The 24,171-nt window shown below is 43.6% G+C and overlaps 1 protein-coding gene across 4 annotated transcripts in view; it reads left to right on the top strand.

The window, feature by feature from the left end:
- vac14 (vac14 homolog (S. cerevisiae)) overlaps positions 1-24,171 on the top strand; it is a 468,264-nt gene that overhangs the window by 117,868 nt on the left and 326,225 nt on the right. For all 4 annotated transcript variants that reach the window (XM_072279307.1, XM_072279308.1, XM_072279306.1 and 1 more), the window contains one exon: positions 16,333-16,398. In XM_072279307.1, coding sequence (XP_072135408.1) covers positions 16,333-16,398 — 66 coding nt within the window. The remainder of the gene's footprint in view (positions 1-16,332; positions 16,399-24,171) is intronic.

Raw genomic sequence — 24,171 nt, 5'->3', positions numbered from 1 at the left:
AATCCCTCTGTATCTCAGATTCCTGGATTTTCTCCCCGTTTAGAAAATAGTCGGCACGTTTATTTCTTCTACCAAAATGCATGACCATGCATTTTCCAACATTGTATTTCATCTGCCACTTTCTTGCCCATTCTCCTAGTCTGTCTGTCCTTCTACACTCTACCTGTTACCTCAACATTACCTGCCCCTCCACCAATCTTTGTATCATCTGCAAACTTGGAAACAAAGTCATCTATTCCATCATCTGCTTTATATACAGCATAAAAAGAAGCGGTCTCAACACTGACCCCTGTAGAACGCCACTAGTCACTGGCAGCCAATCAGAAAAGGATCCTTTTATTCCTACTCTTTGCCTCCTACCAATCAGCCAAAGCTCTAACTATGTTAGTAACTTTCCTGTAATACTCTTAACTTGGTAAGCAGCCTTGTTAAAGGCCTTCTGAAAGCCCAAATATACAACATCCACCGCATCCCCTTTATCTATCCCACTTGTAATCTCCTCAAAGAATTCCAACAGGAAATCTTTAGCCAGAGGGCGGTGAATCTGTGGAATTCATTGCCACAGGTGACTGTGGAGGCCAAGTCATTGATTACATTTAAAGTAGAGGTGATAGATTTTTGGTTAGTCAGGGGGTCAAAGGTTGCAGGGAGAAGGCAGAAGTATGGGTTTGAGAGGAATAATAAATCAGCCATGATGGAATAGTACAGCAGACGGGCCGGGTGGCCTCATTCTGCTCCTGTGTCTTATGTCAAACTCCACATTCTACCTACTGCTGTAACCTTTTGCCACCACCTCGTGAAGAATTTATCTGCTTCTGCCTTAAATTTAAAGACCGTGTCTAAGGAAGAGAACACCAAATAGTCATGTTACAGTAGTTCAGTGGTTCAAGATCTTTACTCTTTTCAGACATCCATGAAACAGAGTGAATGACAGAAAAATATTAAAACCCCCAAAGTTCTCCCTCCCCGCCCCATTGTTTCAGCAGAAAGCATCAGCAACCCACCCCCCCCCCACCATCACTCACCATGAAGCAATAGCTAGGCCCCAGAGACCACGATCTAAAGTCCATCACAAACTACTGTACACAGACTCATCACCTCTGGGATTTTTGATAGACCCTCCCAACACCTCAACATCCCACAGAACCTCCCTCTCACTAACAAGGGAGAGAAGGGTATTGCTCCTGTGACCATGAGTGGAGAAGCCAACAGCTTGCTGTTTTGATGTTACAGTCTGCAGTGGCTCTTATTTCGAGCTCCCCTGACTCGAAAATCGGCAGCACACTCTCGCCGTCGAGAGAGAGAGTGATTGCTTGAGTGTAGAGACCTCCAACAGATGCACCCGTTGTCTCGATGTTCTGATCTCCCACAACGCTTCAGTCGGTGACATTGGCGATGAGTCGGGTCATCCACAGGGCCACACATGAAGGCACGTCTTCCAAGCTGCTTCTGGAGATCCCGAAACGCAGGCCCTCGTCAAGTTCCTAAGAGCTAGAACCCACTGTCCGTGAGGAGCAGCTGCAGTTTGATTGCAGCGGTAGATCATGACTCTGACAGAACCCCAGCCACCTTGAAAGGGAGCAAAAAGCAGACGTGAGACCAGAAGATTTAAGCTGTTTGGCTGATGAATTAGAAGAGGCCGCCCATGTCCAGAAAAGCCTCTCACGCCGTATTTGAAAACAAAGTCATCTAATTTCTGTCTTATATTTAGAGTCTCCCGCTGGAGGGAGCATCCCCTTCACATACACTTGTGCAGTGTAAAGTCAGTACTCTGTTGGAGCTTCTCTAGATATTCTCTGAAACGTGTCCGAATCTCAACAGAGTACTCAGCCCGGCACGGATTTGCATTTCAATTTTGATCACTGATTGAATAGTTGCTGTGTATGGAAAGCCAAATGCCTCCAGTTTCCCCAAGAGTATCATTGCTGCGGTGTGATCTTATGCACCATTTCCAGTGATGAGCAGATAATCCCACTTTCCCATCTGTAGCATTTGTTGCTGCACTTAAATTGTCTACGCTTTCTTACCCATCATCATGCTCTGCTTAACCTAATTGTCTCCTTGTGAATGAATAGCTCAGTTTTAGAGTTCTTGTAACTTCATAGAGTTACCAGACACCATCTCTCGTGTCACTAGTCTGTGATCTCAGCTGATTCTATGACCCTTCAAGGCACTTGTACGCCTATTGTCTGACTTGCTCTTGATTTAATCTCTCCACCACTGGCAACTGTGGATTATGCTGTCAAGGTAGACTGGAGGAATCAGGTTGGTACTGGACCCCAAGAAAGGGAGTTTGTGGAGTCCCTCCGAGATGGATTTTTAGAACAGCTTGTACTGGAGCCTACTAGAGAGAACGCAATTCTAGATTTAGTGTTGTGCAATGAACCGAATTTGATCAGGGACCTCGAGGTAAAGGAGCCATTAGGAGGTAGTGACCATAATATGATAAGTTTTAATCTACAATTTGAGAGGGAGAAGGGAAACTCGGAAGTGTCAGTATTACAGTTGAACAAAGGGAACTATGGTGCTATGAGGGAGGAGCTGGCCAGAGTTCAGTGGAACAATACCCTAGCAGGGATGACAGTGGAACAGCAATGGCAAGTGTTTCTGGGAATAATGCGGAAGGTGCAGGATCAGTTCATTCCAAAGAGGAAGAAAGATCCTAAGGGGAGTAAGGGGAGGCCGTGACTGACAAGGGAAGTAATGGACAGTATAAAAATAAAAGAAAAGAAGTATAACATAGCAAAGACAAGTGGGAAGCCGGAGGATTGGGAAACTTTTAAAGAGCAGCAGAAGGTAACTAAAAAGGCAGTACACGGAGAAAAAATGAGGTACGAAGGTAAACTAGCCAAGAATATAAAGGAGGATAGTAAAAGCTTCTTTAGGTATGTGAAAAGGAAAAAAATAGTTAAGACCAAAATTGGGCCCTTGAAGTCAGAAGTGGGTGAATTTATTATGGGGAACAAGGAAATGGCAGACAAGTTGAACAGGTACTTTGGATCTGTCTTCACTAGGGAAGACACAAACAGTCTCCCAGATATAATAGTGGCCAAAGGACCTAAGGTAATGGATGAACTGAAAGAAATTTATATTAGGCAGGAAATGGTGTTGGATAGACTGTTGGGTCTGAAGGCTGATAAGTCCCCAGGACCTGATGGTCTGCATTCCAGGGTACTTAAGGAGGTGGCTTTAGAAATTGTGGACACATTGGTAATCATTTTCCAATGTTTTGTAGATTCAGGATCAGTTCCTGTGGATTGGAGGGTGGCTAATTTTGTCCCTCTCTTCAAGAAGGGAGGAAGAGAGAAAACAGGGAATTATAGACTGGTTAGCCTGACGTCGGTGGTGGGAAAGATGCTGGAGTCAATTATAAAAGATGAAATTACGACACATCTGGGTAACTGTATCAGGATCGGTCCGAGTCAGCATGGATTTATGAAGGGGAAATTGTGCTTGACTAATCTTCTGGATTTTTTTGAGGATGTAACTATGAAAATGGACAAGGGAGAGCCAGTGGATGTAGTGTACCTGGACTTTCAGAAAGCCTTTGATAAAGTCCCACATAGGAGATAGTGGGCAAAATTAGGGCACATGGTATTGGGAGCAGAGTACTGACATGGATTGAAAATTGGCTGGCTGACAGAAAACAAAGAGTAGCGATTAACAGGTCCCTTTCAGAATGGCAGGCGGTGACCAGTGGGGTACCGCAGGGTTCAGTGCTGGGACCACAGCTGTTTACAATATATATTAACGATTTAGATGAGGGAATTAAAAGTAACATTAACAAATTTGCCGATGACACAAAGCTGAGTGGCAGTGTGAAATGTGAAGAGGATGTTATGAGAATGCAGGGTGACTTGGGCAGGCTGGGTGAGTGGGCAGATGCATGGCAGATGCAGTTTAATGTGGATAAATGTGAGATTATCCACTTTGGTGGTAAGAACAGGAAGGCAGATTATTATCTAAATGGAGTCAAGTTAGGAAAAAGGGAAGTACAATGACATCTAGGTGTTCTTGTACATCAATCACTGAAAGCAAGCATACAAGTACAGCAGGCTGTGAAGAAAGCTAATGGCATGCTGGCCTTCATAACAAGGGGAATTGAGTATAAGAGCAAAGAGGTCCTTCTGCAGCTGTACAGGTCCCTGGTGAGACCACACCTGGAGTACTGCGTGCAGTTTTGGTCTCCAAACTTGAGGAAGGACATTCTTGCTATTGAGGGAGTGCAGCGTAGGTTCACAAGGTTAATTCCCGGGGTGGGGGGACTGTCATATGTCGAAAGATTGGAGCGACTGGGCTTGTATACTCTTGAATTTAGAAGGCTGAGAGGGGATCTTATTGAAACATTTAAGATTATTAAGGGATTGGACATGCTGGAGGCAGGAAGCATGTTCCCGCTGATGGGTGAGTCCAGAACCAGAGGCCACAGTTTAAGAATAAGGGGTAGACCATTTAGAATGGAGTTGAGGAAAAACTTTTTCACCCAGAGAGTGGTGGATATATGGCATGCTCTGCCCCAGAAGGCTGTGGAGGCCAAGTCTCTGGATGCTTTCAAGAAAGAGATGGATAGAGCTCTTAAAGATAGTGGAATCAAAGGTTATGGGGATACGGCAAGAACTGGATACTGATTGCGGATGATCAGCCATGATCACAGTGAATGGCGGTGCTGGCTCGAAGGGCCCAATGGCCTACTCCTGCCATGGTCTTTTGTCTAAGGTGCATGCTTGCAATTTGCTTCCTAAATCTTGCCAAATCTTCTCTCTACCATTGGTTGAACATTTCATCTGAAAAGCAGTGTCTCTTGCACTAGAGTGTCTTTGGTCCTACATTCAGCAAAAGATGAAAGATTACCTGTATTTATCACACGCATTGAAATCGATAGAGGAATCAGATCAGCGAGGATTGTGCTGAGCAGCCTGCAAATGTTGCTATACTTCCCGTGCCAACATAGTGTGTCCACAACTCACTAACCCTCACCTGTACAGCTTTGAAATGTGGGAGGAAACCCAAGTGGTCACGGGGAGTACGTACAAACTTATAATGGTAGTGCAGGAATCGAACCCTGATCTTAGAGCTGGTGCTGTAATAATGTTACACTAACTGCTGTGTTACCTTGGCTACCACCCCACCAGCCTTCGTGTTCAAGAACCTGGAGTCCCTCTTGAACCTTTTGCCATTCTGTGGAAAGAATGTGACCTCTGGCAGCTGATGAGTAATGAAAATTGTCTGTGCAATGGGAATGGGATGAGGTCAAAGAGAAGGATACACATTTAGCAGCAGATAGTACTGCTGGTTTGCATCTGCAGTGACTAAAGCGCCTTTAGTCCTGGTCAGTTCTGTCCGTGAAATTGGATTCTTCCTACATCTTAACAATATGCTGATGACTACACTACTTGGCTCCTGTAAACTCACCTGCATGTATGTGAGTGAATGAGAGGGGAGAATAGATTGTTGGGAACGTAGAACACTACAGCACAGTAGAGGCACTTCGAAACACAATGTTGTAACCTAACCTATTCTTAGGTCAATCTACCCCTCCTTCCTACATCACCCTCCATTTTTCTATCATCCATGTGCCTATCTAAGAGTTTCTTAAATGCCTCTACCATCACCCTTGGCAGGATGTTCCACACACTCACCACTCAATATAAAAAAGATACTTCCCACTGACATCCCCCAGTGCTTTCCTCCAATCAATTTACAGTTACGTCCCCTCATTAATAGCCATTTCTGTGCTATTAAAGTGTCTCTGGCTGTCCACTCAATCTTGTACACCTCTATCAAGTGACCTCTCATTCTCCTTTGCTTCAAAGAGTAAAGCCCTAGCTTGCTTAATCTATCCTCATAAGACAAGCTCTCTAATCCAGGCAGCATTCTGGTAAAATTCACACTTTTCTCTCTTCAAGCATGATCCCTTTTCCTACCTACGTCATCGGTGAGAGATCAGATTGCTCTGAGAGTGGACCTAGACTAGCCTACTCTAGGACCACTCTCAGAGCAACCTGATGTCAAAAGTCAATATGAACTACATGAAATGTCATCCATTGGGACCCTATACTCTGTTCTAGAATACCATAATTCTAAATTAATCCAATATTGTTGAAGCATTTGCTTATACAGTGGCATGCAAAAGTTTGGGCACCCCGATCAAAATTTCTGTTACTGTGAATAGTTAAGTGAGTAGAAGATGAACTGATCTCCAAAAGTCATAAAGTTAAAGATGAAACATTCTTTTCAACATTTTAAGCAAGATTAGAGTATTAATTTTGTTTTGTATAATTTTAGTGTGAGAAAAAGGGAAGGAGTACTATGCAAAAATTTGGGCACCCCAAGAGATTTGAGCTCTCAGATAACTTTTACCAAGGTCTCAGACCTTAATTAGCTTGTTAGTGCTATGGCTTGTTCACAGTCATCGTTAGGAAAGGCCAGGTGATACAAATTTCAAAGCTTTATAAATACCCTTACTCCTCAAACCTTGTCCCAACAATCAGCAGCCATGGGCTCCTCTAAGCAGCTGCCTAGCACTCTGAAAGTTAAAATAATTGATGCCCACAAAGCAGGAGAAGGCTATAAGAAGATAGCCAAGTGTTTTCAGGTGGCCATTTCCTCAGTTCATAGTGTAATTAAGAAATGGCAGTTAACAGGAACGGTGGAGGTCAAGTTGAGGTCTGGAAGACCAAGAAAACTTTCCAAGTTAACTGCTTGTAGGATTGCTAGAAAGGTAAATCAAAACCCCTGTTTGACTGCAAAAGACCTTCAGGAAGACTTAGCAGACTCTGGAGTGGTGGTGCATTGTTCTACTGTGCAGCGACACCTGCACAAATATGACCTTCATGGAAGAGACATCAGAAGAAAACCTTTCCTGCATCCTCACCACAAAATTCAGCGTCAGAAGTTTGCAAAGGAACATCTAAACAAGCCTGATGCATTTTGGAAACAAGTCCTGTGGACTGATGAAATTAAAATGGAACATTTTGGTCACAATGAACAAAGGTATGTTTGGAGAAAAAAGGGTGCAGAATTTCATGAAAAGAACACCTTTCCAACTGTTAAGTACGGGGCTGGATCAATCATGCCTTGGGCTTGTGTTGCATCTGAAACACACCTCAAAATCCACAACGGACTACCTCAAGAGGCGCAAGGTGAAGGTTTTGCCATGGGCCTCGCAGTCCCCTGACCTAAACATCATCGAAAATCTGTGGATAGACCTCAAAAGAGCAGTGCATGCAAGGCGGCCCAAGAATCTCACAGAACTAGAAGACTTCGCAGGGAAGAATGGGTGAAAATCCCCCAAACAAGAATTGAAAGATTCTTAGCTGGCTACAAAAAGCGTTTACAAGTTGTGATACTTGCTAAAGGGGGTGTTACTAAGTACTGACCTTGCAAGGTGCCCAAACTTTTGCTTTGGGCCCTTTTCCTTTTTTGTTATTTTGAAACTGTAAAAAAGGAATCTTGCTTAAACTATTAAAGAAATATGTCATCTTTAACTTTATGCCTTTTGGAAATCAGGTCATCTTTACTCGCTTAGCTATTCACAGTAACAGAAATTTTGACCAGTGGTGCCCAAACTTTTGCATACCACTGTATATTGTTCTGTCAGGCTTTTGGTACTGCTTTAAACTGATAGTATTTGCATCACTCTCTCAAGGTTTGTAAACATTACTGAACTTGTTATGTCGGCCTTTTTGGAGATACAACTTCAAATACAGTTGAAAACAGCTCTGCGCGTTGATCCCAGTGCCTCAGAGCTGGTACAGAAAATCCCACCGATCCCACTGCACGTGTCGAAATAGTAAATAAAATAAAACATTGGAATATAAATAAAAAGCAATTAAACCAGGTCTATAAGTGTTTTCTCTGCAATGGGCCTGTTCACCATCACAATCCTAAAATTGTTCAGTTTGGCTTTTTAAATGTTACTTTCTAGTCTTCTACTCCTTCAAAATAGCCAACATAGTTAATGGTGGATCTTCATTCTCAGAGATGCCAGCTTTCCTACAATATATTATACTATATAAGTCAGCTGGACTCTTGTGCCCAACTCCGGCCCATATTAAGTTCAAATGCTATTTCATAGATGATGTTGATAAGATTTGTTGGAAGCAACGGTCAGGAATTTGTGATATCTGGAGAAGATGGGTTTTTGTTCTCTGAATATAGAAAAACATTTTGAGAGTCATTCAAAATATTGAAGAGTTTTGTGATTAAAACAGTGAGTAAGATGTTTCTGTAGGCAGAATTTACATGGAAAACGGCAGAAGGTTAAGGATATCACTTGGGGTTTAGGGACAGTAATGTGGGGAGTTAGAGGTCAGATTAAGGATCAGGAATGTGGAGGAGTTAAACATTCGGATTCTGTTCCATCCTCAAAGGCCAGCGATGTGGATGGTGATGAAAGACATCTCGAGTACATATCTCTGCTTCGCCCTCAAAGGGCCAGTGATGTAGACATGGGGCCAAAGGACATCTGTACTTGTTGGGCTATCTCACGTCAGGGCAGGTCTGTGAGAGCAGTAGGCTGAGGGCCGGTCATTTGGTGTACTTCAAGTTCAAGCTCCCATCATTGGCTGCGCCACGGTTGATACTGACGATTGAAGTCCAAAGGTCATTTGTTGGTTCAGAAGTTATAACCCGATGGCCAAAGCCTGGAGGCCCAGCTCCTGTAATTGGAGGACTGCTGTGTGTGTGCAGATGGGTGGGAGGAAGGAAAGGGGTTGTTTTGCTGCTGTTGTCTTGTTCCTTGTGTTCTGTGTTGGCCTGCCAAGCATTGTGGACATGCTATGTTGGCACCGGAATATCTGGCGCCGCTTGCAGGCTGACTCCAGAGCATCCTTGGGTGTGTTTGTTGTTGACGCAAATGACATATTTCACTGTATGTTTCTGTATACGTGTGATAAGTGAATCTGAATCATTTGTGCACCTAAGACGCTCAGGCAGAGAGATAACCAGCTTTGCTGTGAGAGCTGAACGAATATTTCTACTACCTCAGTCATCAGCTTAGACTCCCTAACTCTGAGGCATATCTGAACAACTTAACATTTCCTTTTGAAGCTGATGTGGCTCAAGCTCTTTATTGATGTATTGAGCTACAGCACAGAATAGGCTGTTCCCAGCAATCCCCCGTTTTAGTCCTAGCCTAATCACGGGACAATTTTCAATGAACATCTAACCTATCAACTTATACATCTTTGGATTATTGGAGGAAAGTGAGCACCTGGAGGAAAACCAAGTGGTCACAGCGAGAATGTACAAGCTCCTTACAGGCAGCAGTGGGAATTCTGATACCCTGGGTGAAATAGCACCGAAAAAGGCCCTTTGGCCCTTTGAGTCTGTGCACCTGTCAAGTACCTATTTAAACCAGTTGTATTTCATTATCTCTATACTCCCATCAACACCCCACATTGCAGAACTAACACACACTACAATTTATAGAAACATAAAAATACAGCACAATACAGGCCCTTTGGCTACCTTAGAACTACCTAGGCTTTACCCATAGCCCTCTACTTTTCTGAGCTCTATGTACCTATCCAGGAGTCTCTTAAAAGACCCTATCGTTTCCGCCTGCACCACTGCCGCCGCCGGCAGTCTATTCCATGCACTCACCACCCTCTGCGTAAAAAAAAAAACAACTTACCCCTGACGTCTCCTCTGTACCTACTTCCAAGCACCTTAAAGCTATGCCCTCTTGTGCTAGCCATTTCAGCCCTGGGGAAAAGCCTCTGACTATCCACACAATCAATGCCTCTCATCATCTTGTACACCTCTGTCAGGTCACCTCTCATCCTCCGTCTCTCCAAGGAGAGAAGGCCAAGTTCATTCAACCTATTCTTATAAGGCATGCTCTCCAATCCAGGCAACATCCTTGTAAATCTCCTCTGCACCCTTTCTGTGGTTTCCACATCCTTCCTGTAGTGAGGCAACCAGAATTGAGCACAGTACTCCAAGTGAGGTCTGACCAGGGTCCTATAGAGCTGTAACATTACCTCTCGAGCAATATAGTAGGCAACTGATCTACAAAGCTACACGTCCTTGGAATGTGGGAGGAAACTGGAGCATCTGAGATCACTGAGAGAACATGCAAACTCCACACAGATAGCATTGGAGATCAGGATTACACCTATGTTGCCAGAACCCTGAGATAGCAATCTGGCTTGAAAGTGAATTGGGTTTTATGATGTATGCTGATCTTCAATCAGGTCCAAGGTTGACCCTTGTGCTATTCTCTGCATTGCCTTGCAGGCCAGCAGGCATGTGATTCCCACGGCCCCTTCATTATAGGGTAGGGGGAGGGGGGACAGTGGTGGGGCCTTGGCCTGATCCACTAGGCATGTGATCATCTTTGCTCTTTGCTGGTTCCCGTCGAGATGGTGGTGGTGGTGAGCTGGTGCTTGAACTGCTGAAGTTCCTCTGATTAAGGCAAGTCTGTTGTGCTGTTTAAGTGGAAAATCCCAGGAAATGGACCCAGCGACAGCGAAAAAATGCCATTTTATTTCCAAATTAGGAGGGAAGGGTTAGATTGATCTTAGAGCAGTTTGAAAGGTTGGCACAACGCTATGGGCCGAAGGGCCTGTATATGCTGTAATGTTCACTGTTTTATGTTATCAGGTACCTTCAGGGAGGCTGGTGTTCCTTGCACCAAATGGCCTTGTTTTATTCAATGGTAGAATTTGTTGTGTTTAGAAGTCCTGCTGAAGTCTGCTTTGGTGGGGTTTTGTAGAGGTACAACTTGCATCCACAGTCCATTGGTGGTGGAGGGGTGGAATATGGGATACCAATCAAGCAAGCTGCTTTTCCTGCGTGGTCTGCACTGTAGATCCACTTTGCAGTGCATTGTACTTGGAAAGTGCAGAGTATTCCATGGTACTCTGCAGAAACCTTGGGTTTTTAAAATCAAGTCTGCTGATGTCTTGTGCTCCCATAGGATCTCCTTGACTTGTGGAGTCAAAGTAAATTTATTATCAAAGTGTTTGTGGCCTCCGTCGGTGGTGGTCGACCATGGGTGCTGCGCCTCTGGTAGTCACTGGTTTGTCAAACAGCATCGCCTGTGGCTATTGAGGCCGATCTTGGAACGGCAGGCTCTGCCACAGTTGCTGCATGTGTAGGGCACTGTGGAATTGTTTTCCGCTCTCCACTGTGCTCTCTGTTTAGCTCTCTACTCCTCAGACTGACTCAGGATCACTCTTTCACCTTGTTCTAGGAGTACCATTTGTTGCGGTCATCTGCTGTATCCTCCCAGCACTCTGTGTTGATTTTTAAGGCTTTCATGTCGCACTTGCAGAGATCCTTGAAGCGAAGCTGGGGTCTACCAAAGTTCCTCTTGCCTGTTGCTAGTTCTCCATAGAAGATGTCCTTTGGCAGTCTACCATCCTTCATACGACGGATGTGGCCCAGCCAGCACAGTCTGCGTTGTCTTAAAAGTGTGAACATTGTGGGAAGTCCAGCACGGGGCAGGACCTCAGGGTTTGGGACTTTGTCTCTGCAGGTGATGCCGAGGATGCGGTGAAGGCTGCGCAGGTGAAAACTATTGAGTTTCCTCTCCTGCTTGGAATAGATGGTCCAAGTCTCGCTACCATACAGGAGGGTGCTGATAACAGGAGGGTCTTTGTAGCGAGTTTCAGATTCTCCCAGACCTGCGAGGAGAGTCGAGCAAAGATCGATGTTGCTTTGCCAATACGCCTATTGATTTCAGCATCAAGGGAGAGAGTGTTGCTATTGGTTGACCCCAAGTATGTGAGCACGTGGACCACTTCTGGATCGTAATTGTAGATGGTAATGACTGGTGTCTCCACTACGTTCTGGACAAGGACATTTGTTTTCTTTAGACTGATGGTAAGCCTGAAGTCCTTGCATGCCTTAGAGAAACGGTCCATGAGAATTTGTAGTTGCTGTTTGGTTTGCGTGGTTATAGCAGCGTCATCAGCAAAGAGCATGTCACGTATTAAGATCTTTTGCACCTTTGGTCTTGCTCTCAGGCACGCAGGGTTGAACAGCCGCCCATCAGACTTGGTGTGTATGTAGATGCATTCTGTCGACGTCCCAAATGCGTGCTTCAACAGCAGAGAGAAAAAGATGCCGAATAATGTTTGGGCCAACATGCATCCTTCTTTGACTCCACTACAAATAGCGAAGGGTTCTGATGAGCTGCCATCCTATTGAACAGTAGCCCTCATGTCGTCATGGAATGACTTGATGATACTTTGGAGCTTCGGGGGACAGCCGATCTTGAAAGAGTCCAACCCTGCTGACAAGGTCGAATGCCTTGGTCAAGTCAATGAAAGTGACATAGAAGGGTTTCTGTTGTTCCCTGCACTTCTCCTGGAGTTGACGGAGTGAGAAAATCATGTCGACAGTTGACCTCCTTGCACGAAAACCACATTGGGACTCAGGGTAGACCCTTCTGCCAGAGTTTGCAGACCTGCCAGAGTTACATGAGCAAAGACTTTGCTGACAATACTCAGGAGGGAGATACCCCTGTAGTTGTTGCAGTTGCTTCTATCACCCTCGTTCTTGTACAAAGTGACGATTTTGGAGTTGCGCATATCCTGTGGTACGGCTCCTTCCTTCCAGCACTGACGGAGGACCTTGTGTAAAGGTTGGAGGAGTGAGCTCTTGCAGTGTTTGATCAGGTCTGGAGGAATCCCATCATTGCCAGGAGCTTTCCCTGGGGCCAGACTGTCAATTGCCTTGCTGTGGTCCTCAATGGTTGGTTTGGAGTCGAGTTCATCTATGACTGGTAGATATAGCTGAAGGGTGGTAGTGGGGACAAACTCCCACGCTAAACAATTGCTCTTCATGGCGTGCGTCTCAAACAGCTTCTGACAAACAAGTCCAACGCCTGGCCTTCAAGTGTGGCATAGTTCTTATGCCCAGGGGAGCTGTTCTCACTGACAGGAGAAGGGGCATTATCAAAGTACGTTCCTCAAAGTCACCATAAATACCTTGAGATTCGTCTTCTTGCAGGGATTCACAGGAAATAAAGAAATACAATAATATTTATGAAAATCTATACATAAACAAGACTGACAAACAACCAATGTGCAGAAGAAGATAAATTGTGCAAATAAAAATAAATAGCACTGTGAATATGAACTGCAGAGTCTTTGAAAATGAGTTCTTAGGTTGTCGAATTAGTTCAGAGTTGAGATGGGTGCAGTTATCCACGCCAGTTCAGAAGCCTGACAATTGAAGGATATTAGCTGTTCCTGAACACAAGACACGAGACTGCAGATACTGGAATCTGCAGCTGCGTACAATGTGCTGAGTACTATCAGTGAGAGGAGAGACTCAGTTGTGCCAGTGTCAGTGTCAATTCAGTTGATAATCTGGTGGTTCTATCCTTCAGGCTATTAATGATTTGAATAAAGACCGAGATCTTGATGTATCATGCTAAAATGTGTTCATTTGGTTAGATCAGTTTTTGATGATACTGAAGGAGAGGATTGTTGATGAAGATATTCCATATGCACAAAATTAAAGGATGCCACTCATGTGTCATCTTCGTTTATTTGCTGAGCTTTTAGAAGGATATAAATATGAAAACATCTAATTTAAAGATAGCAGGGTTACTGACGCAACCCAACCGACGCATTACCCAAGTATTTTGAGTAAATTTGTTCACATCAGAAGTGACTCATGCTTGTGTGTTGAGGCAAACAGAAAGCAATTGAACCGAATTTTAACGGGAATCTGCTCTAATTGTCAGTGCGTAGTCCCCCTGTGCTGTTCTATCTTGTGACCAAATGCAGCTTTAATTGACCCAGGGTTGCTTTACAAATGAGATGAGCATGTTCTGATTGAAGTACCACAAAATCTATAAAAATAGTGTCAAAGGTTGATCCCATCAGAGAGCTGCCATTCAGTTTAAAAAAAAACATGCTTTGGTCTTAGATGTGTGAGATTTAACCATGTCCCTGAGTTGTGAGATAAGAAGCCTCAAGCTTTTTCCCTTTGCTTTATTGGGAAGTTTCTATTAAATTGCATTTTCAGTGAGAGTTTCATGGACATGATTTATAATTAACAGGTTCAGATTTTAGTAAGTTGAATTGCTTGTCAGTTTAATTTGATTTGAAATTCCTATTAGGTTATTTATCAGTAGAAGTATTGAACCTTTGTACAAGTGTGCTCAGTGTGGTAGAAATATATGTATTTTTACCACAGATGAAAGAAGCCACAATGCAGAATAGTCAGTCTGCTGCTGAATTTAATAACCAGTCTTTTCCAGATCTCAACTGAAATTCAACTGTAATAAAGTTGGTTTTAAAGAAGTAAGCCATGTGTTTTTTTTCATTTAAAGTCATAAGAACTCCGTATTGAATGATCAAGTCAGTGAGGGTAGTGAAAAATATAAAGTTAATAATACGCTGGAGCCTGCCCCAACTTTTTGTGAGCTAAGTGGCATTCTAAAAGATTCTCTTCATTTGTTTGTTTGCACTAAATCAAATCCACAAGGATTGTGTTAGGCAGTTTGCAAGTGTCGCCATATTTCTGGCACCAACATAGCATGCCCACAGCTCACTAACCCTAACCATATATCTTGGAATGTGGGAGGAAACCAGAGCACCCAGAGGAAACCCATGTGGTCACGGGAAGAATGTACAAACTCCTTACAGAGAGTAGTGAGAATTCAATTTCAGTCTTACAGCTGCCACTATAATAGAATTACACTACCCAGTCCACTACTGTGTTGCCCTAATATAAGCAATATAATTCTGCTGAGCTGTCAAATGTGTTGTCTTTTGAGCCTTTAAACCAATGCTCCATTTAGTCTTAGGGGACGGAAAAAGTTATCACTCCATTATTTTGATAGGTAGAGAGGTTATCAAGAGGCCTGGTCAGATTTATTTCTTCATTAACAATGCTAAAATAGGATATCTGGTTAGAGAATTACAATTGTTTGTCAGATGTTATGGCTTTCTCACATTAAGATAGTAATTGAATTTCACAAACAGATTCTGCAGAGGCTGGAAATCTTGAGCAACACACACAAAATGTAGGCGGAACTCAGCAGGTCAGGCTGCATCTGTGGAAGGGAGTAAACAGTTGATGTTTTGGGCAAAGAACCTTCATCAGGACGGGAAAGAAATGGTGCAGCAGCCGGAATAAGAAGGTTGGGGAGGGAGAAGGGGTACAAGCTGGTAGGTAATAGGTGAGACCAGGTGAAGGGGAAGGTGGCTGGATAGGGAGGTAGTGTGAAGTAAGAAGCTTGGAATTGATAGGTGGAAGAGGCAAAAGGCTGAAGAAAGAGGAATCTGATCGTAGAGGACAATGGATCATGGGAGAAAGCATTAGGGGGGCACTGGAAGGAGGAGATGGCAGATGAGGAAAAAAGAAGAGATGAGAGGGTAACCAGAATGGAGAATGGAAAAGGAAAGAATTGAGTGTGTGTGGAATTTTTGAGAAATCAATGTTTATTCCATCATATTGGAGGCTAACCAGGTGAAAAATGAAGTGATGTTAATAATTAACAGGTTCTGCATTTGGTGAGTTGAATTGCTTGTCAGTTTAATTTGATTTGAAATTCTCATTCAGCACATCAATTGAGGCATGAACCTTCATACAAGTGTATTTCAAGCAGAACTTCACAGAGCTTTTCATTGGTTGAAGACCATTTTTGGACCTCCTGAGCATGTTGGACATTGTGTAAATGTTAGTTTCTTTCTAATTATAGATTATATAAGAAATTCAGGAATCCAGGAAACTTATGTACAGGAAACTCTTGTAATAGTTGCCAAGAACACTTATATGAGGGAGAAATATACTTATGGTGCAGAAATGGGAGAGCACAGGGTTCTCAGCAGCTCTGCATTTTCTCAGTTTCAACTGCTCAGACAGCGTTCTCTGAGATTCTGTCTGCACTTATAACTCCATTGTAATGGGAGCATCTGTGTATATTCCTACGAGTGATAAATTGCCCCAGTTTCAGATCATTGGATCTGCCTTTTTTATCCTTCCAAACGTATTCATGTGGTCCCTGGGGGGAAAAGAAGCAGAATTGAGCAGTTCACCTTCCAACCACTGGTCTCTCTTCATTCCCCAATTCCCCCCACCCACCCCACCTTCATCTGCTTCCTCCCTTTGCCATCTCATTGTACCGGTGTTCTGTAAAATCTCCAGGATGCACTACTGAAAGTAAATAACTATTACAACCATTCCTCCCTCCTAAGGACAGTTTTATTGGTGGAAATCACGTATAAATGGAACTTGGTACTTTGTATGCCTGCCCATGTCTGAGTATCTGATAAAAAAAAGTGATTGAATTGAAGCTGTAATGAGCTTAGCTGAGGAAAGACTGTCAATAAAGAATCTGACGCATCTCTGTCTACATTACAGATGTTCTGGCACACGGACGGACTATTTCCCATGTTGCTGAAGACTCTGTCTGATGAGTCAGATGAGGTGAGCACCGTTTTGGCAGAGTAATTTTGTGGAAAAAGTGTTCAATGCCTTCCCAACAAAGGTTCCTGTTATTTTAATGTTATATATCACTCCAAAGTCTGTAAGCTGTGTTTCTCATTCATCTGTTCTTGAAGAGCTCATGTGGTCTAGAGATTAATAATGGCTCTATCTGCTTTATTGTGCTTATTGAAGTAGTATCTTGCTGCAATGTCAAATAAAGCCAGAGTACAGGCTCTTATTTGCTACTTACCTCAGTTAATGTTTATGTATATATTTCATACTGTAATTTATAGTGTTTTTATGTACTGCATTGTACTGCTGCCACAAAACAATACATTTCACAATGTATGTCAGTGATATTAAACCTGATTCTGATTCAGGCTACGCCAAATAGTCTGATGATCATCATTTCTTTGATTTTAAAGACTGAGTTATTGAGCAATTTAAATCAAGGAACAACAGTAAAAGTAGGATTTAGAATTTCAAGCTCATTGTCATTCAATTATACACATGTATACAGCTATACACCTCTGGGGCCAAGGTGGAAAACACGGTACATATACTGTAGTTACACATAGCACATATAGTTACGACCCAGCACAGAATCACAAAATAATATTAGCACATCCCTGAGTGACGACCTATTACTGATATTATGTTAAAATAAGCAGTCATATAAATATGTAGCAATAAAAGACATCCTTTTGAGATTTCAATTTGGTGACAGTAAAATGGGAACAACTATAACTGGTCACAAGTAGGGAAACAGACAAAAAAAAGTTCTTATTTCTGGTTTAAAGCACACTTTACCGGCAAGGAGCCACAATATTATTGAGGTGATTTAAAGTTCAGAAGCTGTAGTAGATTTATTTCAACCTCATTTAAATTACGAATTCTGAAATAAATTAATCTCTCCTTCAAATTTTATCATTATTTACAACTGGAAAATTAAAATGTTATGCGACTGTAAAACTTGATTCCCACTAGCAAACCTGCAGGCAATTCACTTTGTATTGGACATACAACACGCCTTCCCAGTGAGTTTTGAGATTACTGCAGCAATTTGATTTATGGTCATCAATTATCCAGGTTAATGAAGAGAAGCATCTCCATGGATAACGCAAAAGCACAATGTAGATGAACACAAAATACTCTGCAGATGCTGGGGTCAAAGCAACACTCACAACACGCTGGAGGAACTCAGCAGGTCGGGCAGCATCCGTGGAAGCGATCAGTCAACGTTTCGGGCCGGAACCCTTCGTCAGGACTGTAGAGGGAAGGGGCAGAGGCCCTATAAAGAAGGTGGGAGGAGGGTGGGAAGGAGAAGGCTGGTAGATTCCAGGTGAAAAACCAGTATGGGGAAAGATAAAGGGGTGGGGGAGGGGAGGCAGGGAAGTGATAGGCAGGAAAGCTGAAGAAAGAATAGGGGAAAACACAATGGGTAGTAGAAGGAGGCGGAACCATGAGGGAGGTGATAGGCAGCTGGGAGAGGGGGCAGAGTGAAATAGGGATAGGGAAGGAGGGGGAGGGAATTACCAGAAGTTGGAGAATTCTACATTCATACCAAGGGGCTGGAGACTACCTAGACGGTATATGAGGTGTTGCTCCTCCAGCCTGAGTTTAGCCTCATCATGGCAGTAGAGGAGGACTTGTATGGACATAGCTGAATGGGAATGTGAGGCAGAGTTGAAGTGAGGCCCTGAGTCCATTGAATGCCGCAGAAATCTGGAGTTAGTTGCATTGCTGTTGTTCCTACTGTGAGGAAAATGGAAAGTCCTGAGCTGTGTATTCATGTTAAGAATGGCAGATTTCCATAGTAACTGTCCCATGTTTGCTCATTTCTATGCAGAGACATTTGTCAGCTCTAAAACAACTCATATTGATTCCAGTCCATGCTGATATTTTTCCCTGAGCCAACCATCAGACAAAGCTGTGGCCATTCAATGATCTGCGTGATTTGATTTTTTAGTCATAGGTGGAAATTCAGATAGGATGTGGAGAAAAACTTCTTTACGTAGTTGTTATCTGGAACTCACTGAGGTTGTAGTCTGTCAGAGCTTCCAAAGAGGAATTGGAGAAGTACTGAGTGGGAATTTGTAGTGATAGAGGATAACAGCAGAAAGGGGTTGCCCTGCTGTATTCCGTCTGCCGATGTGAGATGGCCTCCTGGGTCACTGTAATTCTGTAATTGTTATGGAAACAGTGGCCACTTACTCAAAATTATTGCATCAGAGGATCATTTAAGAAATGGGGTTGTTATGCAGATCTAGGGAGGGGTAGTACCTCTGGTGAAGGGACTTGTTATGTCCATTCTGGGGCAGCTCACTCACCGGACACTCAGCTATAACCTGTATCTCCAAGAAGCTGTTTGCATGCAACAGCGCCCACAACCCAGTACAGGTGAGCTAAACCAGATGAGGGTAGCCGGTTGTCCCCTTATACCAGTGAGATAGCATGTACAGTCAGCTCCGGTGACGAGGCAGGAAAGATTAAGTGAGATCCACTGACGAGGACCACAGTTCTGCAATGCTTTGTGGAGAGCAAACTGCATGATAAGCTACAGAAGTAGTCATGGGCATCCACTGCAACCAAGGAACACCCCAATTGTAATCTCTAGTCCGGATTTCCAAGGTCCAAAGTGTGTAACTGCCCCAGTGCAATGATTTTTCCAATTTAAAAACTCTCCTGCACAGTTTTCTTCTTGTCATCATTGGACAACTAATCAATCAATATAAGTCTTTATTTTACCAGTTAGTTGAAGGTGAGCACTTGCACTCGGCTAGGGTTAAGCATTGAGATAATGGAAGCATCAACTGTACTCTTATGAAATGTGGGTCATTATGAAGAGAGCAAGTTTTAGTGTTAATAATTTAACAGCAGCCTTTCCTGAGACATGCAATAGACTCTCTAGGTTATTGCACCATGCCCAGCAGTGGCCGTCAGGCTGTGCTTGATAGCCAGTTATATTTGTAATCACTGTTTACTGGCTTTTGGATCCTTTGTCAAAGTTGTGAGAATTTGAAGTATTAGAAGGAGTTGATAGATTCTTGTTACAGACCATCTGCTATGAATGTTGTTAGTTCTGGGCATAGAGTTTCAGAGATGTACTATCAAGAGACTGTCTCAAGATTCAAGTTTACTTATCACACGTACATGGAAACATACAGTTTGGGTTATTAAGCGACACAATTTAGGAATGTGCTGGGGAGCGCCACACATTCTGACGCCAACATACCAAGCCAATGATGTTCAGCAGAACAACACAGAACACAACAAGCAACAAAACAACAGGAAAACAACCACACCCCCTCCCCTCTCCATACCACTACTGTTTAATTGGTTCATCTGGATTGAGGATGATTTGCAGAGTAACACTGAGAGTCAAGCTGCTGCTCTCAGCTCCAACAACCCAGATCCAATCCTCACCACAAGTGCTATTAGTGTAGCCTTTGCTTGTTCTTCCTGTGACAATATGGGTTTCCCCCGTATACTCTGGCTTACGCCCAAAGATGGTGGTTTGAAAGGTAAATTGCCCCCAATTTATAGAGACTGAGGAGAATGAAATACGAACATGGTATGAATGGTGCTGGACAGTCAGTGGCCTGAAAGGGCCTGTTTTCCCATGTAAGGTTTGGTCATTCATTTCCCCTCGCATTGCATGGCTGCTGAGGAACTGCAAACTCTTCCACAGATGGGGCAGGTGGTGAGTGATGAGGTAGGAAGCTGAGTAGTTTGTGCGATGACACACTTGTCCCACCACTTGCACAGGACTTCTGTGTGACCTGATGTACAGTCTTCTGTTCTCTCCAGCACTCCTTTCACTTTAACCTGTCATGGGCTATGGACTCCCAGGAGTTGGTGGGAATATTGCATTTCTTTGAGGTTTTGAGCTAAAAGGAGAGTGGGAATGTGCCCAGTCTGTTTAGTGAGATAGGTGACTGACCTAATTCCAGACTCTATGGCTTTATAATGTTAAAAGCATTTTGTTAAACACTTCTGACAGATCCCAAAGAACATTTTATTTATAGGTGGCATGGTAGCATATTGCTATTGTAGCATCAGCCGAATCTATGCCAATGCCGCGGACTGAAGCATCGTGGGGGAAAACAGAACATCAGGAACAGCGGATTGGCTGTTGGGGGCTCTGTACTTGACGAATGGTTTTCCCTCTCTCGTTGGTGGGGGAGAATTTGTTGCCAATTCTCGAATCAGAGAACTCGGGGGGGGGGGCAAGAAAAAGTGACGCAGCAGACGTTATTGTTGTAAATCAGCGAGTTTTTTGTTGTTTTTGTCTCCCCTCGCTGTGAGTTGGTGACACCTCTCTGTCCCTTTATTGGGGAGAGACAGAGCCTGTGGTATGTCAAATTGTTGGGTGGACAATTAGTGTTTGTAGTTCTGCAGATCATGGTCTTTCTTGGGGCCTTTGCTATTGCTTACTTGGTGGGTGGAGGGTGCTGATGCTTTTTTGCTGAAGTAGGTGTGGAGGATTGTTGCTTTGCTGCTGCTTGTGTGTGGGGGGTAAAGTAGGGGGGCTTTGGGGTTCTATCTTTTTATGATCATTCATTCTTTGGGACACTCTTCTGTTTTTGTAGATGTCTGCGAAGAACAAGAATTTCAAGTTGTGTATTGTATACATTTCCCTGATATTAAATGGAAGTATTGAGCTATTGATCTAATCCTATCAATAAGAGTTTCTGTGCCTTCCTACCATTTTTGTGTATCTGCCTTCCTCTTCAATACATCTCTGCTACTTATCTCAACTGCTGGATGGCGTAACTGAATTCAGTGTTCTCTTTGCTGTCTCGATAAAGAAATTGCTTCACTCAATTAAAATTTTCTGATCATTTTGTATTTATGTTGCCAAGCTTTAAATTCTTTCCGTCAGTAGAAGTACCTTTCAACCCCCTCACAAGTGTATCTGTTCTACACTGTTGGCTTCCTCAGTACTGTCGGAAAGTAAATGAAGCAATAGAAGTTACAAGCTATTGATTATGGATGATCTCTGTAAAGCAAACTTGAAAAATGATTGTATGACTCAGGTAAATCTGCAAGGCCTTTAAGCTTGATTGGTGAATGCAGGATATATCCTTCTATGTGATGGGCTTATCTGAAAGGATTTATTCAAAAAACCTTGAAGTGTTTTGACAGAAATGCTGTGCTGAATGAATCCATTGACTTCTGGCAGATGAAGGCTGCCAGAAAAGGCTCTTTTTCTTCTCTTTTTCCTGTCTTAAGTTCTTTTTACAGCTATGATCACCAGTGATGACTTGGACTTCTTTTCATGTTAGGCTAATCTTTGACAACACACTGAAGGATTAAATGTCCAAGGCTCTTCATTATTTGGATAATCTAAATCAAACTATAAATTAGTCTCTACTCCCACTCTCCCTCTGCCTTTGCCTGCCGACTTAACATGTGGAGCTGATCTCCAGATCCAGAGTATACTGACAGCCACTTAATAAATGTTGCCACTACCCTTCCACACCCCTGAACAACAGCCTATGCAAAGTGACCCACTGTTTTCTCTGTATCCCTAATTTTTGCTCTTAATGGAAGAACAATTTAACTGTACAAGTACTCTGTAAGTCACAATAATCTAAAATTGCTAAAATTGACACTGGCCCAATCAGATTTTTGGTCTTTAGTCTGTTTGGCTGCAGTAACATTTTAATTTGTCTAGAAATAGAATCCGTTGAAGATGATAGCAATCATATAGAAATTAAGTTTAACTCTCTGAAAGATACCTTGGTAGAATCAGTAAAGTCAGTGATTCCTAAAAAAGAAAAGCACAAAGAATAAATGGATGACAGATGAAATCAAAAATCTAATGAAAGAAAGGAGACTGAAGAAAGCAAATCCTATGGAATATAAGTCCTTAGATTAAAAAAAAAGTTAAAAGCTTATGTCAAAAAGCCAAAGAAGAATGGTTAAACCAGGAAACAACAGGAATTCTGCAGATGCTGGAAATTCAAGCAACACACATCAAAGTTGCTGGTGAACGCAGCAGGCCAGGCAGCATCTGTAGGAAGAGATGCAGTTGACGTTTCAGGCCGAGACCCTTCGTCAGGACTAACTGAAGGAAGAGTGAGTAAGGAATTTGAAAGTTGGAGGGGGAGGAGGAGATCCAAAATGATAGGAGAAGACAGGAGGGGGAGGGATAGAGCCAAGAGCTGGACAGGTGATAGGCAAAAGGGGATACGAGAGGATCATGGGACAGGAGGTCCGGGAAGAAAGACAAGGGCGGGGGGGGGGACACTCAGAGGATGGGCAAGAGGTATATTCAGAGGGACAGAGGGAGAAAAAGGAGAGTGAGAGAAAGAATGTGTGCATAAAAATAAGTAACAGATGGGGTACGAGGGGGAGGTGGGGCCTTAGCGGAAGTTAGAGAAGTCGATGTTCATGCCATCAGGTTGGAGGCTACCCAGATGAAATATAAGGTGTTGTTCCTCCAACCTGAGTGTGGCTTCATCTTTACAGTAGAGGAGGCCGTGGATAGACATGTCAGAATGGGAATGGGATGTGGAATTAAAATGTGTGGCCACTGGGAGATCCTGCTTTCTCTGGCGGACAGAGCGTAGATGTTCAGCAAAGCGGTCTCCCAGTCTGCGTCGGGTCTCGCCGATATATAAAAGGCCACATCGGGAGCACCGGACGCAGTATATCACCCCAGTCGACTCACAGGTGAAGTGTTGCCTCACCTGGAAGGACTGTTTGGGGCGCTGAATGGTGGTAAGGGAGGAAGTGTAAGGGCATGTGTAGCACTTGTTCCGCAAACACGGATAAGTGCCAGGAGGGAGATCAGTGGGGAGGGATGGGGGGGACGAATGGACAAGGGAGTTGCGTAGGGAGCGATCCCTGCGGAATGCAGAAGGGGGGGGAGGGAAAGATGTGCTTAGTGGTGGGATCCCGTTGGAGGTGGCGGAAGTTACGGAGAATAATATGTTGGACCCAGAGGCTGGTGGGGTGGTAGGTGAGGACCAGGGGAACCTTATTCCTAGTGGGGTGGCAGGAGGATGGAGTGAGAGCAGATGTACGTGAAATGGGGGAGATGCGTTTAAGAGCAGAGTTGATAGTGGAGGAAGAGAAGCCCCTTTCTTTAAAAAAGGAAGACATCTCCCTCGTCCTAGAATGGAAAGCCTCATCCTGAGAGCAGATGCGGCGGAGACGGAGGAATTGCGAGAAGGGGATGGCATTTTTGCAAGAGACAGGGTGAGAAGAGGAATAGTCCAGATAGCTGTGAGAGTCAGTAGGCTTATAGTAGACATCAGTGGATAAGCTGTCTCCAGAGACAGAGACAGAAAGATCTAGAAAGGGGAGGGAGGTGTCGGAAATGGACCAGGTAAACTTGAGGGCAGGGTGAAAGTTGGAGGCAAAGTTAATAAAGTCAACGAGTTCTGCATGCGTGCAGGAAGCAGCGGCAAAACTGGTATCTGTCCCCCACTTTTCCTTCACTACATCGACTAAGTTCCCTGGCCCCCACCGCTTTATTTTCACCATGGATGTCCAGTCCCTATATACTTCCATCCCCCATCAGGAAGGTCTCAAAGCTCTACGCTTCTTTTTGGATTCCAGACCTAATCAGTTCCTCTCTACCACCACTCTGCTCCTTCTAGCGGAATTAGTCCTTACTCTTAATAATTTCTCCTTTGGCTCCTCCCACTTCCTCCAAACTAAAGGTGTAGCTATGGGCACCCGTATGGGTCCTAGCTATGCCTGCCTTTTTGTTGGGTTTGTGGAACAATCTATGTTCCGTACCTATTCTGGTATCGTCCC

The sequence above is a fragment of the Mobula birostris genome, chromosome 15 (genome assembly GCF_030028105.1).
Source record: "Mobula birostris isolate sMobBir1 chromosome 15, sMobBir1.hap1, whole genome shotgun sequence".
NCBI classification, from domain to species: Eukaryota; Metazoa; Chordata; class Chondrichthyes; order Myliobatiformes; family Myliobatidae; genus Mobula; species Mobula birostris.
The sequence above is the reverse complement of the archived record's forward strand: the minus strand, read 5'-3'. Positions and strand labels throughout refer to the sequence as shown.